General features: G+C 46.5%; 1 protein-coding gene across 4 annotated transcripts; it reads left to right on the plus strand.

The window, feature by feature from the left end:
- Positions 1-1,321: 1,321 nt before the first annotated feature.
- Positions 1,322-14,136, plus strand: TEX35 (testis expressed 35). 4 transcript variants are annotated; one of them, XM_045393227.3, is made up of 9 exons: positions 1,322-2,022; positions 2,831-2,989; positions 3,489-3,557; positions 4,638-4,694; positions 5,389-5,448; positions 9,444-9,508; positions 9,745-9,943; positions 10,271-10,314; positions 11,377-14,136. In XM_045393227.3, exons 1-9 carry the CDS (start codon positions 1,984-1,986, stop codon positions 11,480-11,482), a joined length of 798 nt encoding a protein of 265 aa, XP_045249162.1. In that variant the 5' UTR covers positions 1,322-1,983; the 3' UTR covers positions 11,483-14,136. The 4 variants fall into 4 exon arrangements, with proteins under 4 accessions (XP_045249162.1, XP_065386765.1, XP_073882391.1 ...); XM_065530693.2 differs by having other exon boundaries at positions 1,322-2,046; positions 2,831-2,881; positions 10,271-14,136; XM_074026290.1 differs by lacking the exons at positions 1,322-2,022; positions 2,831-2,989 and adding an exon at positions 3,164-3,359 and having other exon boundaries at positions 9,745-14,136.
- Positions 14,137-16,488: the final 2,352 nt, after the last annotated feature.

Raw genomic sequence — 16,488 nt, forward strand, 5'->3', positions numbered from 1 at the left:
CCTTGTATCCCCCAAAATTTTTAAAAATTAGCTGGGAGTGGGGTGATGCATGCCTGTGGTCCCAGCTACACAGGATGCTGAGGCAGGAGAATTTCTTGAGCCCAGGAGTTCAAGACGGCAATAAGCCATGATCATACCACTGCATTCCAGGCTGGGAGGAAGAGCAAGATCCTGTCTCTTGATAAGTAAATAATCATTATTCAGGATCGCCGCATGGATTTCCCCAGTCCCTCCAGAACATATTGATAAAACAATGGTGTACAATGTTTGAAAACATAAATAGTAAACGCTGTGAGAAGGCACAAGCCCAGAGCTGTGGGTCTGTAGTTAAAATTCTGCCCAAGTGATAATACCGTGTGTACATACATAGATAATTTTTTGCTTTATAAAGTGGTTTTGCATTGAGACACTGATTTCTCTTAGACCTTCTTTCCTAATAGATAGGCCAGTGGGCTCATATCCTATGCTTGGCTAGAAGGCAGCTCATTTAACAACTGCTCAGCCATGCAAGGGAAGCTCTGCTGCAGGTCCAGGAGGCCCCCAAGCCAAAACTAGCAGAAGGAGGTGGTGCCCATTTTCACGGGGCTGGTGGATGTTGAGGTGGAGTCAGTTGTTTTCGCTGTAATTCCCTTGGAGAAAGGGCATTCCTACCACAAAGCCATCAGATCTGGGAGGGCTGAATTAAACGGTCCAAGGAAACTGAAAAGTTCCAGCCCCTCATTTATAAGTGGGGAAAGTGAGGCCTGGGAAGCTGGTGACCACCCCCAACTCCCTCTCCTTCCCCTGATGCAGTGGCAGACACATTCTCCTCTGGCTGCGGTGGAGTAAGACCCACAGCTGTCACCAGTGTCGGGGCTGGGAAATCACCACCGAGGAAATGCATCAGAAGCGCTGCAGTGGCTCCAGAGGTGCCAGCAGCCTCCAGGAAGGATAGGCCCAAGCAGGCACGTGAAACGGGAGGGTGAGTGTGATCAGTAGCGGCCTGTGTGGAGATGTCATTCACATGCAATTTGCATTAGTTCCTGTACTCCTGTGCTGTCTGTCCTCAGATGTCCATGCTGGCCTTTTCTGTGCAACTAGCAGCTGAAATGAGAGGGAAGAAGGAAGTGAATGCCCAGTGATAAGAGGAAAGAGAAATCAATTTCACCAATCCAGATCCCCAGTGATTTTTTATCCCATGGGGTGACATGTTCCCCTGACTGTCTACTTTAGCACAAACTATGGCTACCCTCAGAATGGCCTTTTCTTTAGTATTCTTCTTTATTTGCCCCAAAAGCTTCTTATCTTTAGCTTCTGTCCCAGCTCTCTTCCAGGATGATAGAAGAACAAGGAAAATAGACTTTTTAGGTGGGCAGGGCTCGGGGGGTGGTTGTGGGACAGGGGCAGTGTGAGGGCAGAGGCATCAGAAACCGTCCTGCTGAGATTGGCTACCCCACCTCATACAGAGTATCCCAGGTTAAGTCAAACAGTGCATGCACGTTGAACCAGAGCGACTTCAGGGCATCCGCCAACCCAAGGTGGCTTCCAGTCCGAGGTGGGGTCCATTCGCATGAGGAGTGCACAGCAGAGGACATGGCTGTGCGCTCAGAGGAGGAGGTGGCTGTCCCTGGAGGATGTCCCTCTGAGTAAGTAGGTGAGTCCTGCTGCAGAAGGAGCCTCTGCTTCTGACATGTGCCTTGCACTTCAGCCGTAGCAGGCTATGGTCCCCCTCAGTGTGGACTTTCTTCCTGTTGCAAGAGGGAGGCCTGGTGGGACTCTGAAACCTGGCCTGAGCCCCTCATCTCAGTGGCCAAAACCCCCCAGGCCTGAAGCTGTGGTGACACTCTGGACCACCATGTGGGTCCTGGGCATTGTGACCTCAGCTGTTCCGTACACAAAGGGGTGGTCACCCTGCCCTCACCTTGACCTGTATGTTGCTTAGGACAGTGGCCTGGTCCCGGGGGCTATTGTGGGGAGTTGAAGAACACCCTGGCCTCCTCCATCATGTCGGCCAAGAGGGCAGAACTGAAGAAAACACATCTGGTAAAAGAGACATGGCTGGACAGTGTGGGTCCTCTCTGAGCTCCTACTGAATGGAGATGGTGGCAGGGCAGGGGATACAGAGAACACTCCCATGAATCTCTGGTTTTTGTTTTTTTTGTTTTTTTTCTCTGTTCTGAGCATAAAGCAGCCTCTCTGTCTGGACAGGGTGTGAGATTAATCCCTGGCCCTGGGGTGGGAAGGACAGAGGCCTCTGCTGCCTCCCTCTGGGGACGAGGAGCACTGCCGAGGGAGCACTCATGGTACCATGGCCCAGGCCAGGCCTGCCAGGCCCGCATCTAACCAGCAAGGCTAAGGCTCACAATAACCTTATTAGATAAGTATGATCATCACCTCGATTTTATAGATGAGGAAATGGGGGCTCAGAGAGGCTAAGCAACTCACCCAAAATGACAGAGCTGGTAGAGAGGTCAGCTGAGATTAGAGCGCAAATCTGCCCGTGGCCGAAGCCCTTGCTCTGGAAACAACACTCTGGGGCTTGCTTCTAGTTGTCCTAAAGTGCTGTCTCCACGCTGGCCCCTCCAGCAGGGACAGGGCTGCCTGCGAAACAGGCAGACACACGCCCATAGGAAGAGGACAGCACCACAAGATGTGAGTTGTCAGGAATCGGATCCGGGTGCTGCGGGGTCTGTGAGCCTGAGCTCAAGCCAGTTGGGCAGGCAGGGTTGCATGGTGGGGTGGGGGTGCCGGGGAGGGGGGCGGGGCTGCAGCGTTCCCGTGCAAGGGCCAGATGTTCTCCTCCCCAGTCCTGATGCCTGCCAGGCTGAATCCCAGTCTCCTCTTTTGGCAGAGCAAGAACTACAAGGCAGTTTGCCTGGAATTGAAGCCAGAGCCGACCAAAGTAAGAAGCTCTTTTGAGGCCATGCCAGCAGCCAGGCCTGAGATCCATGGGGAAGTGACCTGGAGTCAGGGGTCATTTGCTGATCCTAGTGGCCAAGACCTGTGCCAGGTGCTGGGGGATGCACTGAGAGTTCTTGCTCTCATAGAACTTCACACTGTAACCAATCAGATGCATAAATGAACCAGGACTCATTCAGCAGTGTCACCTGCTCTTCTGGGAATTAAGACAGGAGGTGTGGCTAGTGGCTGCCGTAAAGTGGGTGGTAGGGAAAGGCCTTCCTTTGAGCTGAGAGCTGAAGGACAAGACGCTGGCCTTGCAAAGGCAGAGTAAGAGCCTTCTAGGCAGAGGAGGCAGCATGCACTGAGGCCCAAGGTAGGAATGAGCCTGGGACAAAAGGAGCCGAGGCCCTGTGGGCCAGCAGGGGAGTGGAACCAGATGAGCTGAAAGAGGGAAGAGGAGAGAGGAACCTTCTGCACAGGTGGGGCCCCCAGCTTTCCCCTTGCCCTAACCATAAGGGAGGAACAGAAACACGGGGGATCTCTTCTGCCTCTGCACTTCCACCCCCTCTGCAATTCCCAACAGTCTGTGTTCCTGTTTCAATCCGCAGACATTTGATTACAAAGCAGTCAAACAAGAAGGGCGGTTTACCAAAGCAGGAGTGACACAGGACCTAAAGGTGAGTGCGTGAACTCGGAGGCATGTCTATACTCCGAACCACTTGAGAGTAAGTTTTCTCCAAGTCCTCAGTGCCTATTTCCTAAATACAAGAATATCCTCTTATGTAGGCACAGTGCAATTACCGAAATCTGGAAGTTAACTCAGAGACAAGACTCATCTATAGCCTTTGTTCTAATTTCACCAGTTGTCCCACACGTGTATTTCCTGACAACAGAAAGGAGACGTTTTCTGGTCCAGGGTCTGATCCAGGATCACACATTGCCTCTAGTTACCAGGTGTCTTTTCGATAATCTGGAACAGAACAGTTCTTTGTCTTTGGGGACACTGACATTTATTTATTTTTATTTTATTTTTTGAGACAGGGTCTCCCTCTGTCACCCAGGCTGGAGTGCAGTGGTGCGATCTCGGCTCACTGCAGCCTCTGCCTCCCAGGTTCAAGCAGTTCTCCTGCCTCAGCCTCCCAACTTTCTGGGACTATAGGCACCTGCCCCCACGCCTGGCTGATTTTTGTATTTTTAGTAGACATGGGGTTTCACCATGTTGGTTTCGAACTCCTGACCTCAGCTGATCTGTCGGCCTTGGCCTCCTGAAGTGCTGGGATTACAGGTTTGAGCCACCACACCTGGTCTAGGGACATTGACATTTTTACAGATTACAGATCACTTACATTGTGGGATAACACTCAATTTGGCTTTGTCTGTTGGATTCCTCATGATGAGATTCAGGCTGTGCATTTTTTGGCAGAGACATGATGCCTGTAGGTCCCACTTATAGTCTTTTTAAAACATTAATTAATTAATTAATTTTGAGATGGGGGGGTCTCGCAATGTTGCCCAGGCTGGTCTCAAACTCCTTGTTTCGAGGGATCCCCCAGCCTTGGCCTCCCAAAGTGGTGGGATTACAGGTGTGAGCCAGTGCACCTGGTCTATCCTATTGTCTCAACAACATCCTTTGTTTCCTCCCTGTTGGAAGCTTTTCTCTGACAATGCCCCGGGATCTTTTCTTTCCTCCTGTTGACAGTTTCCCCTCCATCCTAGGTCTTTCTTTCCTCCTTCTCTTCTCCATTTTATTTCCTCAGAATGAACTCAGGGAAGTGAGAGAAGAGCTCAAGGAGAAAATGGAGGAGATAAAACAGGTAACGAGATGAGGCCTTCCATATCATGGAGGAAAAGTGTAGCTTCAGGAAAAATGCAATCCTTAACTTTGAATAGTGAAGGAAAGCAGGAATTGCATGGAAAAATGTAACTCAGTCCTAATACCCAGAGAGCTTCAGTGTTAGGTTATTCACTTCTTACTTGTTTGATGCCTAAACCCAATTTTTGAGTGACTGAGGACTCCCTAAAGTGTCCCTTTGATAAGGGTGGGTGACGTCACCTTAGTGATGAAGTTGAGTGAGAGGGGCTGATTTGGAAAGTGAATTTAGGGGTAGTCAGGGACCAACCCCGTCTTCCTTATGCGCCTCCCCCGAGCAAGTTGCAAAGCAGGAACCCTCTCATTTCTATGATACAACCAACACCTGTAGCATCCTTAGGAAAAAAGGGAATAATCAAGCAAGAAAGTGTAATTGAAGCTGTGGTCTGAGCTCCACATGCAGCCTTGCAGTAGCCAGATCTAAGCGGTGCCAAGGCTGGTGGCGGTGCTGACTTGATGGTGCTTGCACCCTAGTCCCTTCACAGACTCCTTGAGAAGAAAGTGACTCTAACAGGCCGTTATTAGTCCATGCCAGAGGAGCAGCTGCTGCCCTTTGCTTAAAATGCCCCAAAGACGCCACAACTAACCTCAATAACACGCTCTGTGCTTTGTCAAGCCATGCCTTTCTTCCTTGTTAGATAAAGGATCTAATGGACAAGGATTTTGATAAACTTCACGAATTTGTGGAAATTATGAAGGTAAGCATTACTTGAGTGCCTTCCATGGACCAGTCATACTGGAAACTGTGGAAGAGATACCAGCAGACCCTGCCGTCCAGGAGCTTATTATCTGCTAGTAGTCCCAAATTCCATTGCAAGACAGAATTGCAAGCCAAATACTTAATTGGTTGTTTGCTAGTTAGGGGCTTAGAGGCGTGAGAACTGAATGAGAGTTGGAGTAAGCAGCGAAGTCCTTACAGAGAAAGTAAGTCTCAAGCCTTGAAGACTGCATCGGAAGCTTAATGCAAATCTCATCAAGAGCCCAATAAGATTCTTTTTTAACTCAAAAAATTACTAGGATGAACTAGATTCTAGAGCAGTGATTCACAACATGTGGTGTGTTTCAGAATCGCCTGGAACACTAATAAAACAGAGCCTGGGCTCATGTTCAGATGGTGCTGGGCCCTTGTATTTTAGACAAGTTCCCAGGGGAAAGATTGAGAGGCACTGATGTAGAAGCATGAACTGGCAAAAGCAAATAGGTACCCATTTTTCAAGAGCTGTAAGGGGACACTAGCCTTACCAGATATCAAAATTCACTATAAAAACAAAGTTATTAAATCAGTCCAAGGATAACCAAACACATGAATGAAATGGGATAGATAACGCCTCAACAGCCTCTCTGCCTGGGATGTAATGAGAATCAGTTGTGAGAATTTTAAAACTCTATTTACTGACACCCTTTCCCGGAGGAACTGAATAAACATCTCCAGGGTGGGCCGGAGTTGCTTAAAACTCCGTTTTGATTCAGATGCTTGCCCGTGGATGAGACCCAGGTCCTAAACACTTTAGCAGCAGTTACTAACCTTGGCTACACATTAGAATCACCTGGAAAGGCTTTCACCTACACCCTCCCCATGTCCAGGCTACACCTCATAACAATTAAGTCAAAGCTCTTAGAATGAGGTCCAGGCACCAGTGGTTTTTAGTTGCCCAGGTGATTCCAGTGTATACTCAAGGTTGAGAACCACAGCTCTATAGAATTTACAATATGATAAAGGTGATTTTTTGATGTTAGTGAGAAGGAAAGGATTAGGTATTAATATTAGAAACATTGTTTGACTATATGAAGGAAAACCTTAAGCCACGTAACACTGTAAAGTTAAATAGTCTATGAAGTGATTTTAAATAATAAAAACCAATAAGAAGAAATTTTAAGTAAATATGTAAATGGAAGTTCTAAATATAAATACAATGGAAGCAATTACAAAGGAAATATTGATATATTTAGCTATGTAAGATTTTTTAAAAGAATTATGACACAAAAATCATTTATATTTACAGAATTAAAAAAACAGTTTGGGGGGAACATATTTCCACAAATGTAAGCACAGAAAAAAGGTTTTTATCCATAACATGTAAAGTTCACACAAATCAATAAGAACTAAGTAGGAAAATAGACAAGAGTGTGAACAGACAATCCACAGAAGAGAATATAACTAAAAAGCAATAAACATATTAACGAAGGCCTGACCTCATAATTAAATACATGCAAATGAACAATTATTGTTACACTCAAATAAGCAAATTTTTAATTTATGACAATTATAGTACAAGACATAAATGCTCTTATGCTGTTAATTAGAGTGCAAATTTGTACAAAACTGGAACATTGTTAGATACTAGACATAAAAAAATCAACCTCTTGATTTATCAATTTCACTTCTCAGAATTTAACCTATGAGAATAATCAGGGCCGGGCGCGGTGGCTCACGCCTGTAATCCCAGCACTTTGGGAGGCTGAGGCGGGCGGATCACAAGGTCAGGAGATCGAGACCACGGTGAAACCCCGTCTCTACTAAAAATACAAAAAATTAGCCGGGCGCGGTTGTGGGCGCCTCTAGTCCCAGCTACTCGGGAGGCTGAGGCAGGAGAATGGCGTGAACCCGGGAGGCGGAGCTTGCAGTGAGCCGAGATCGCGCCACTGCACTTCAGCCTGGGCGACACAGCGAGACTCCGTCTCAAAAAAAAAAAAAAAAAAGAGAATAATCAGAAATGCCATCATGGGTATACATAAAAAGACGTTCATCACAGGATTATTTGTAATAATAAAAATTTGGAAACAACCTCAATTTTCAACAGTAGGGGAATAGCCAAATAAATTATGAAATATTTATATAATAAAAGTTAGGAACTATTAAAGAAAATGTTTAGAAAGAATATTTATAATGAGAACTAAAAAAACAAGATGCAAGTAATATACATAGGCTGATCTCAGCTAGGTTAAAAAAAAAAAAAAAAGTAAGTAAATATACGGAAAAAAGACTGGAAAAAAATATACCAAAGGGGTTCATAGCAGTTATTTCTGGATGAGAATATTCATACTTTTATATCCCTCTGTGTTGTCCAAATTTTCTACAAAGGACATGCATTAATTATTTCTCTGTTAAAATCCAAACAAAGTAAGTGTTTTGTTGGTGGGGAGGCTGGGTATGGAAAGGCATAAAGGAGGCGATTTCAGGCAGGGGAACAGCTTGAGCAGGGCAGGAGGCAGGAGGAGCTATTGTATATGGTGGTCAGCACGGGATCAGTCATGAAGTGGGACCACTGGGGGAAACTGAGGGGAAAAAAATGAATGGGCACAAAGGCTGTAGGTAATGATGGCTTTTGAAAGACACGCAGACAAGCTAGGACTTGGTTCTGTGAGCAGCAAGAGGCCTCTGGAGATTCTTAATCAAAGAACATGCTGGGAGCAGCACTTCAAAAAGCTTAGCCCAGCAGGTGTTTGTTCGCAAGGCTGCCTGGGCGGGGCCCGGGGAGCAGGTGGAGATGCCTGGCAGTAGCAACACCAGAGCTGGACCAGGTGTAGGGAAAGAAGGAAAAGATAAATCTGAAAGATGCACTGAAGGAAAAATAACAGTTCCTGGTGACCGATTCAGTACGGAGACTGAAGTCTCGAGAGGCAAGCATCTGTGATGACACCAAATTTTAATCTGGATGATTAGAAGAAAGTGGTGACAATGACAATGCCAGTGGGGAGATAGAGCTAGCTTGGGAAAATGAAATCGGTTTGGAACATGATGATTTTGAAGGGGTACATGTTGGTGAAACATGTAAGAATATGGGACATTTTGACTCTGATGTTTTGGACCTAGGGGACATTGACTTCAAGGATATTTTGACTCTATGAATACAAATATTTTATTCAAATTTGTATTAACATTTAAAAATGCTTTTCAAGAAGGTATTTTATAAAATCATCTCTATGCAGACAGTGTGATTTCTTGATCAATTTTCTATCGTACATCAATTAAACTGTTACCAAATCTTTCATTTTTAATGAAAATTATTTTATTGGAATAAATTCCTTTTATTTCTATTTTATGACAACTCAAACCTGTTTTTGTCTGTAACAAATATTGTCAATTATGGCTTCTACCATCTTAGAATGTCCACTATTTCCATTCGATTTACCCAGGTCGAATTTTATAGATCAAAACTTTGTCAAAATTGTATTATTCTTTCTGTTCTGAGTGAATAATACATGTGATGTATCCCTTTAGCTGCTGTCAGTTTTACTTGTTGTTGACCATCTTTGCCAGGAATTAGGTAAAAGATGAAGCAAACACAAATACGTAGGATCTGGGTGCATGGCAAGGGTCAAAACATTGCAAAGTGTCTTTGGGGTCACAAGATTGGTCTTCTTGGTTCCATCATTTTATAGGCATCAAACCAAGACAAGCATTGGTTTTATCGAAAGTGTGAGATCAGGTAAAACAGTAGCTGGCCTCTGGCTCACCTAAAGACTTCGGAAAGTCCCCTAATGTCTCTGCCTGTGCTTTTGTCTCATTGGGGAATGGGGATGAGGAAGGGGAGAAGCTGTATATGTCATGAACACTCCAAAAGCCACCTCACCCAAGTCTAGCGAGGATTCTTGAGGAAGTAAGACGCAGAATGGTTTGCAGAGAGGCGGGAGGAAGGTATTTCCAAAGCCCTTCAAAACGCAGATGCTAGTTCTGAATTCTCTCTTGAAGGAAATGCAGAAAGATATGGATGAGAAGATGGACATTTTAATAAATACACAGAAGAACTATAAGCTGTAAGTGTAACCTGCACTCGTCTCTCCTCATCCCTAAAGGGTCTCCTCCCTTCCCTTTGTTGAATCCCTTTTGGGTTCAGAGGACACCCAGACTCTTGGAGGAATTGTCTTGGCTCCTACTGCCCCTGTGACTTGGAGTCAAGGCCTTCCACGGCCACCTGTGTACTGGTTATCTCCTTGTCATGTTGGAAAATGTCTCCCCAACTCTCCGCCCCTCCCTGGCCCTCCTCCCCCAGCCCCCTTAGAAGAGCACCAAAGGAACAGCAGGAACTCAGGCTGATGGGAAAGACTCACAGAGAACCACAGCTCAGGCCCAAGAAAATGGATGGAGCGGGTGGAGCCAATGGAGCACCCTGTGCTCTTCACAAGAAGACGATGGCACCACAAAAAAAACAGGGCTCACTGGATCCCCTTCATGAGTGCGGGCCCTGCTGTGTAAGTGAAGCCCTGCCCGAGCCCAGCACTGGCGCCAGGCCCCTGGCTCCTGCTCCCTGGTGACTTCCCCGAGCTTGTGCTGTATCATAGTGAAGGGACTTCTGGGTGCGCCCGAGCCTGCGCCCTCCCTGACCTGCCTTGCCTTCTATGCCGGTGGCGCCTCCTTAGCTGTGACCGTGCAGCACTTGCCCCTGGATGCGCCTGCCCGCCGGCTCCACCCTCTTACTCTGTCCTTCCCTTTAGCAAGGGCAGATGAGGTTCCTCGCAGGCTGCCTTCCTTGGACCAGGGGAAACTGATCTTTCTTGTACCGCTTCTGTCCTCTGCAGGAGAAATGTTTGTTGTGTGCTCTAAAGAACAACTACAATCAGGGGTAGGTAGAGCCATACGAGATGTGCCTTGTCTCAGTTGGGTGCCTTGTTTTGCCCAAGGCCATGTGCTCCCAGCCGCATTCACATCACACCCCTCCTGAGGTTACGCAGGGAGTAGGGACTGTTAGCAGACGCTGCCACCCAGCACACTCAGTCGTAGAGGATGTGGCACCAGGAAGGAGGACTTGGGTCGCCCAGCCTAGAGGCTGCTGCCCGGGGCTCCCACGGTGGGGAGGGTGCACCACCAGCGGCGGAACTGACCTTGCCTCAGGTCCTGCCCTTTCTCCCCATCCAGCGGGAAATATTCACACCAAGTCTGGGCACCCTTTTCACCCTTGGCTTCTGGAGCTGCCTTGTGATTTATCTGTACCTCAACCCCAGTGACATCGAATATGTTTCCAACCTAGCGCAGCCGCAGAACCTACCAGCAGGTCCGGTTCATCACCTCCCCGCTCCTTAAGCTGCACAGTCAGGGCTTCTTGTCCTCTTAAATACCACCCCAACCCCAGGCCTCCATTGGAGATTAAAAGCCTTCATTCAAAGCCAAAGGGGATGTCATGGTTTTGAGTTCCAGTCCAAAACTCGAGTATGTGGAGGTCGATTCTTTTTGGTTCTGTATCAGGGTATTTCAGACTCCAACACTTCCCCCTGCTTCCTGATGGATTGGTGGGAAATTCCATCTTAGTCATCTTAGGGTCCTCCCAACCACCAGCTCCCTCCATTCTACCTGGGTCTGCAAAGGTCCCAGGTCAGAGCATGGGGAGGGCCCCTGATGATAGCAGACATCAGTCTGTGTGGTCTCAGGAGAGACCCTGCTGCCTGGCCCGCCCACTCGCTCCCTCCACGTAATCAGCTTCCACCTGTGCATGGGGCCTGGGTGTCTTGGGTGATGCAGGGAACCCCTCGGCCTTGAGTTCTGCCTGCACCACACCCCTCTGAGGTCTTGTCACCAAGCAGGACTCAGGTCCCTGCTGCTCATAGGAACTGGGTGGCTTTCTTGGGTTCTGGAGATCCACCCTTCTCACCCCCTTGAAGGTTTCCTCTCCCTCCCTCCACCCCCAAAGGGAACCTTCCTTCAGAGGCCTCAGGCCTTTACAAAGGTGGAGAGGAGCCAGTGACCACCCAACCTTCTGTGGGCCACGCTGCGCCTGCCCCAAAGTCCCAGACTGAGGGAAGGTGAAGCTTAACTGCCAGCTTGAAATGAGAGTAAAGAAGATACAGAGCAAACAGTGTTTCAGAAACTATCCTGCCCTCGGTGTGATTCTTTGGCTTCAATTTGAAGGAGGAGGAATTATGGGATTTCATATTTTATTTCACACCAGTTCCTCCTTGTTTCATCTCTTCGCTAAGCTGGCTGCTTCTACCATCTAATAAATAACTGGCCAAGTTCTTTTTTTTTTGGAATTTTATTATTATAGTTAATTTTGTGGGTTCATAGTAAGTGTATATATTTATGGGGTACATGAAATATTTTGACAAAGGCATGCAAGGTGAAACAAGCATGCCATGGAGAATGGGGTATCCATCCCTTCAAGCATTTATCCTTTGAGTTACAAACAATCCAATTACTCTGTAAGTTATTTGAAATGTACAGTTATTGACTGTAGTCACCCTGTAGTGCTGTTAAATAGTAGGTCTTATTCTATCTTTTTTTCCCCTTAACCATCCCTACCTTGCCCCCAAGCCCCCCACTACCCTTCTCAGCCTCTGGTAGCCATCCTTCTACTCTTTGTATCCAGGAGTTTCATTGTTTTCATTTTCAGATCCCACAAATAAGTGAGAACATGTGATGTTTGTCTTTCTGTGCCTGGCTTATTTCACTAAACATAATGATCTCCAGTTCCATCCACATCGTTGCAAATGACAGGAGTTCATTCTTTTTATGGCTGAATAGTCCTCCATTCTGTGTGTGTATGATATTTTCCTCATTCATCTGTTGATGGACACTTAGGTTGCTTCCGAATCTTGGCTATTGTGAAAGGTGATGCAACAAACGTGGGAGTGCAGCTATCTCTTCAATATGCTGATTTTCTTTCTTGTAGGTATATCCACAGCAGTGGGACTGCTGGATCTATGGTAGCTCAATTTTTAGTTTCTTGAGGAACAACCCCCAAACTGTTCTCCATAGTGGCTGTACATTCCCACCAACAGTGGACAAATATTCCCTTTTCTCCAGGTCAGGTTCTTAATAGCTGCAAATTGATGAGCAATGTATTTGGTGCTTCAGATAAACATCTAAAAAACAAAACTCAAAACACATGTAGGCCTTGTTTACAAGGAGCTTATAGCTTTAAAGGTGAGACAGCAAACATGCAGAATAACAATATGGACAGTGTAGAAATAAGTACAATAATCATAAGCATGTGATGAAAGCAGAAATGGATCAGAAATGGGGAAAAGGAGAAGGGTGGGCAGAGCTCTGTATTAGTTCCCTATTGCTGCTGTCACAGATCACCACAAATTTAATGGCTTAAGACAACAAGAAATGGGCCTAACGTGGATCTTATTAGGCTCAAATCAAGGTGACAGCACAACGGCATTCCTTCTGGAAGCTCTAGGGGAAAATCTGCTCCTGGCCTTTCCTGCCTTCTGGAGGCCACCTGCCTTCCTTGGCTGATGATCCCTCCCATCTTCAAGGCCAACAATGGCCGTGGGATCTTTCTCGTGCCTCATCACTCTGACACTGACTCTTCTGCCTCTTGCTTCCACGTTTAAGGACCCTTGTGATTACACTGAGCCCACCTGGATAATCTGAACTAATCTTTTTATTTTAAGGTTAACCAATTAGCAACCCTAATTCCCCTTGGCCATGGAACATAACATATTCACAGGTTCAGGGACTTACAACATGGACATCTTTGCAGGATGTTATTCTGCCCATCAAAGGGGACTTCCCAGACCCTGTCCCTTGACTATCAAGCCTCCAAACACTTGGGAACACTACACTATTCAGTTCTGTGCTGTGGTGGTTTTAAACTAGGCCCACAAATTATTTAATACTCCTTTTATACTCTTTCCTTCAAGAGGAACCCAATTCCTCTCCTCTTAACTGTGGGCTAGACAGAGTGACTTGCTTCTAACGAATGGAACGTGGCAGAAGTGATGTGTATTACTTCTGAGATTAAGTCATAGAAGACATGGTGGTTTCCATCTTGCTCTCTTTTGGACACTCATTCTGGGTGAAGCTGGCTGCCATGTTGTAAGGATGCCCAAGCAATCCTGTGAAGAAGGCTACATGGCAAGAAATTGAGGCCTCCTGCCATTAGCCATTTGAGTGAGCCATTTGACTTGGAAGTGAATCCTCCAGCCCCAGTAGAGCCTTCAGATGATGGCAACCCTGGCTGACCTCTTGCCTGCAACTGCCTGAGAAGATCCTGAGCCAGAACCGCTCAGTGAAGCTTCTCCTAGACACCTGGCCTGCAGCAGCCATGAAATAATAAATGCTTGTTGTTTTTAAGTTGCTAAGTCTTGAGGTAATTTGTTACTCCGCAAGAGATAAGAATGTGTCTATCTCCTGTTCATTGTTTTAAAGACTTGAAACATTGAGATTTATATGGTTATGCGCACAAATGTGCAACTTGGTGAATTTTTATATACAGATACATGACTGGAATTGTTCTAGAACACTTCCAGCCCCTCTTCCCAGCTCACATCTGCCCCATGTCCAGGTTACTATTATTCTAATCTCTACCATTATGTGTTATTTTGCCTGTTCTTAAAGCTGACATAAATGGAATCATATGTTATGTATTATTTTGCTCAAAGTTGTACAACTCATGCATATTGTTTGTATATAGCAGTAATTCATTATTTTTTAACTGCCATGAAGTTTCTATCTTGTGTCTACCTCATAATCTATTTTTCTATTCTCCTGTTGGTAGTCCAGATTGTTCTTTAAAATAATCTAAGTAAAAGCCATTTTCCCAGTTGCCCTCTGTCCATGCTTCCCTATATTTAAACACTTACCTTAGTCCACAGCACCCGGTGGGTTACGCTGCTTCCTCTTCACTGAGGAGTGTACGAAAGGCCTGCCTGCCTCCCCATGCCCACTCTGCTTAGCCCTGAACATCTGTCCTCTGCCTGCTTTTCTCTTGAAGCTGCTCCCCTAAAGGAAGCTGGTCACCTCCTGACAGCCAATTCTATTGACTCTTCTGCAGCTCTTGTTCTTCTGATTGAGTTCCTGCTTTTGACCCTGGTGAGTAATCCATCTTCCTTGAATTCCCCAGCTTCCTTGACTCCTGTTCTTCTACCCCTAACTTCTTTTGTATCTCTCTTGGCTACTATTCCTCCATTGTCTTAGTAGTTTGGGTTGCTAAATCAAAATATCATAAACGGAGTGGCTTAAAAACTACAGACATTTATTTCTCACAGTCCTGCAGGCTGTAAAGTTCAAGCTCAAGGCACTGACAGATTTGCTTTCTAATGCAGGCATTTCCTGGCTCACTGTGTCTTCACATGGTAGAAGGGGAAGAGATCTCTCTTTTATAAGGAGCACTAATTCCATTCATGAGGGCGCTGCCATCATGACCCAATCCCCCACCTCTAATACCATCCATCCCCTTGGAGGTTAGGGTTCAGCATACAAGTTCTGAGGGACATAAACTTTCAGACAACAGCATCTGCCTCCATTCTCAATATGGATGACCCCTAGGGTTTTCCCTGAATTACTTGACATTTTTCTAGGGACCTACTTCACTTGCTTCTTAGAGTTGGAAGGTAGAAATCGAGTCTGTCTCGCTCAACACAGCAACCCTAGAATTAACACACTGCTCAGTGAATGAGTATGTAGCACTTAGTACCAACCCTCAGGATCAGAAGGTCAGAGCCAAACTGACACAGGCCCTCCTGAAAGAGATCAAACTGGCTCTGGAATCTAGAGTCTAGATTAATTTATTAATGGGCAAAAAGACAAATGAGCTGGAACAAAAAAAAGTCCATGTGACTCCAAAACCCAAGCCCTGGTCTTGTTCTTCATGTTCAGGAACACTGACTTCACGTTTCTTTCTTGATTGGGTGTCCATAATCATAACTTGACTGATGATCAAATGCCTCTCCCACCTCCTTTCTCATCAGTATTCACATGGCAGCTTGTTATTCCTCCCAGATAAACTGGTTGAGAAGGCAATGTAAATTTGTTTAAGAGGTACAAATGTCAACTTTGCTCTAAAGCACCATGAACTTGGCTGACTGCAGTGTCTCATGCCTGTAATCCCAGCACTTTGGGAGGCCGAGGCAGGCGGATCACTTGAGGTCAGGAGTTTGAGACCAGCCTGACCAACATGGAGAAACCCCATCTCTACTAAAAATACAAAAATTAGCTGGGCCTGGTGGTGGGCGCCTGTAATCCCAGCTACTCGGGAGGCTGAGGCAGGAGAATCACTTGAACCCGGAAAGCGGAGGTTGCGGTCAGCCGAGATTGCACCACTGCACTGCAGCCTGGGTGACAGAGTGAGACTCTGTCTTTAAAAAAAAAAAAAAAGCATGAACTTGAACAGTGGCCTCAAATCACGGTCCCTGGCAGGCGACCCCAAGCCTTGGACTCAAGCCCTGACCTGTCACCCAAGCTTGGATCTACCTGTTGTTTCAGGGCCTCATCATCCTGTCAACTTCAACACAGCCAAAACCAAACTCCCCCGTGTCCCCAAACCCTTCTCTGCCTGATTTGCTGACGGGAGTCCTTGTCCTTGCTCAGTTCTCTGATAGCTAGAGCACCGGCTGATTTCTGGCCAAAGGCTGGACCTCACCCCCCACAGGGCTTTCACCAGCCTGTCTGTTTGCCTGTCCACTTGGTGCCCTGGACTAGATATCCCTGGAGGAAACCTGGAGTGCTGTGGAGCTCAGAGTCCCCTGCCCTGAGCAGCTGGTCCCAGAGCTCCTTTGGTTATTTTGAGGATTTCTGAGAATATAGGTAAAGTGCCGGTTACAAAGTTTCCTCGATGGCTTCCTCCATGACGTATCTTTGATGGCTTCTTAGGGCCTTTCCTGAAGAGCTGAGGATGAAAAAAGAGAATGTGAGTTCCTTAAGGGCAGAGACTGTGCAGAATCCATCGATTGCGCCCTGCCCCTGCCACCTGATGGCTGCGTGGCTGTGGAGAGCATGCCCTTCTTCTGCCCTTGGTCCCACGTTAGTCATTAGAGCTTTACATCTTCTCCATCGTCCACAGCAAATGAGCAAC

Source organism: Macaca fascicularis, chromosome 1 (genome assembly GCF_037993035.2).
Source record: "Macaca fascicularis isolate 582-1 chromosome 1, T2T-MFA8v1.1".
NCBI classification, from domain to species: domain Eukaryota; kingdom Metazoa; phylum Chordata; class Mammalia; order Primates; family Cercopithecidae; genus Macaca; species Macaca fascicularis.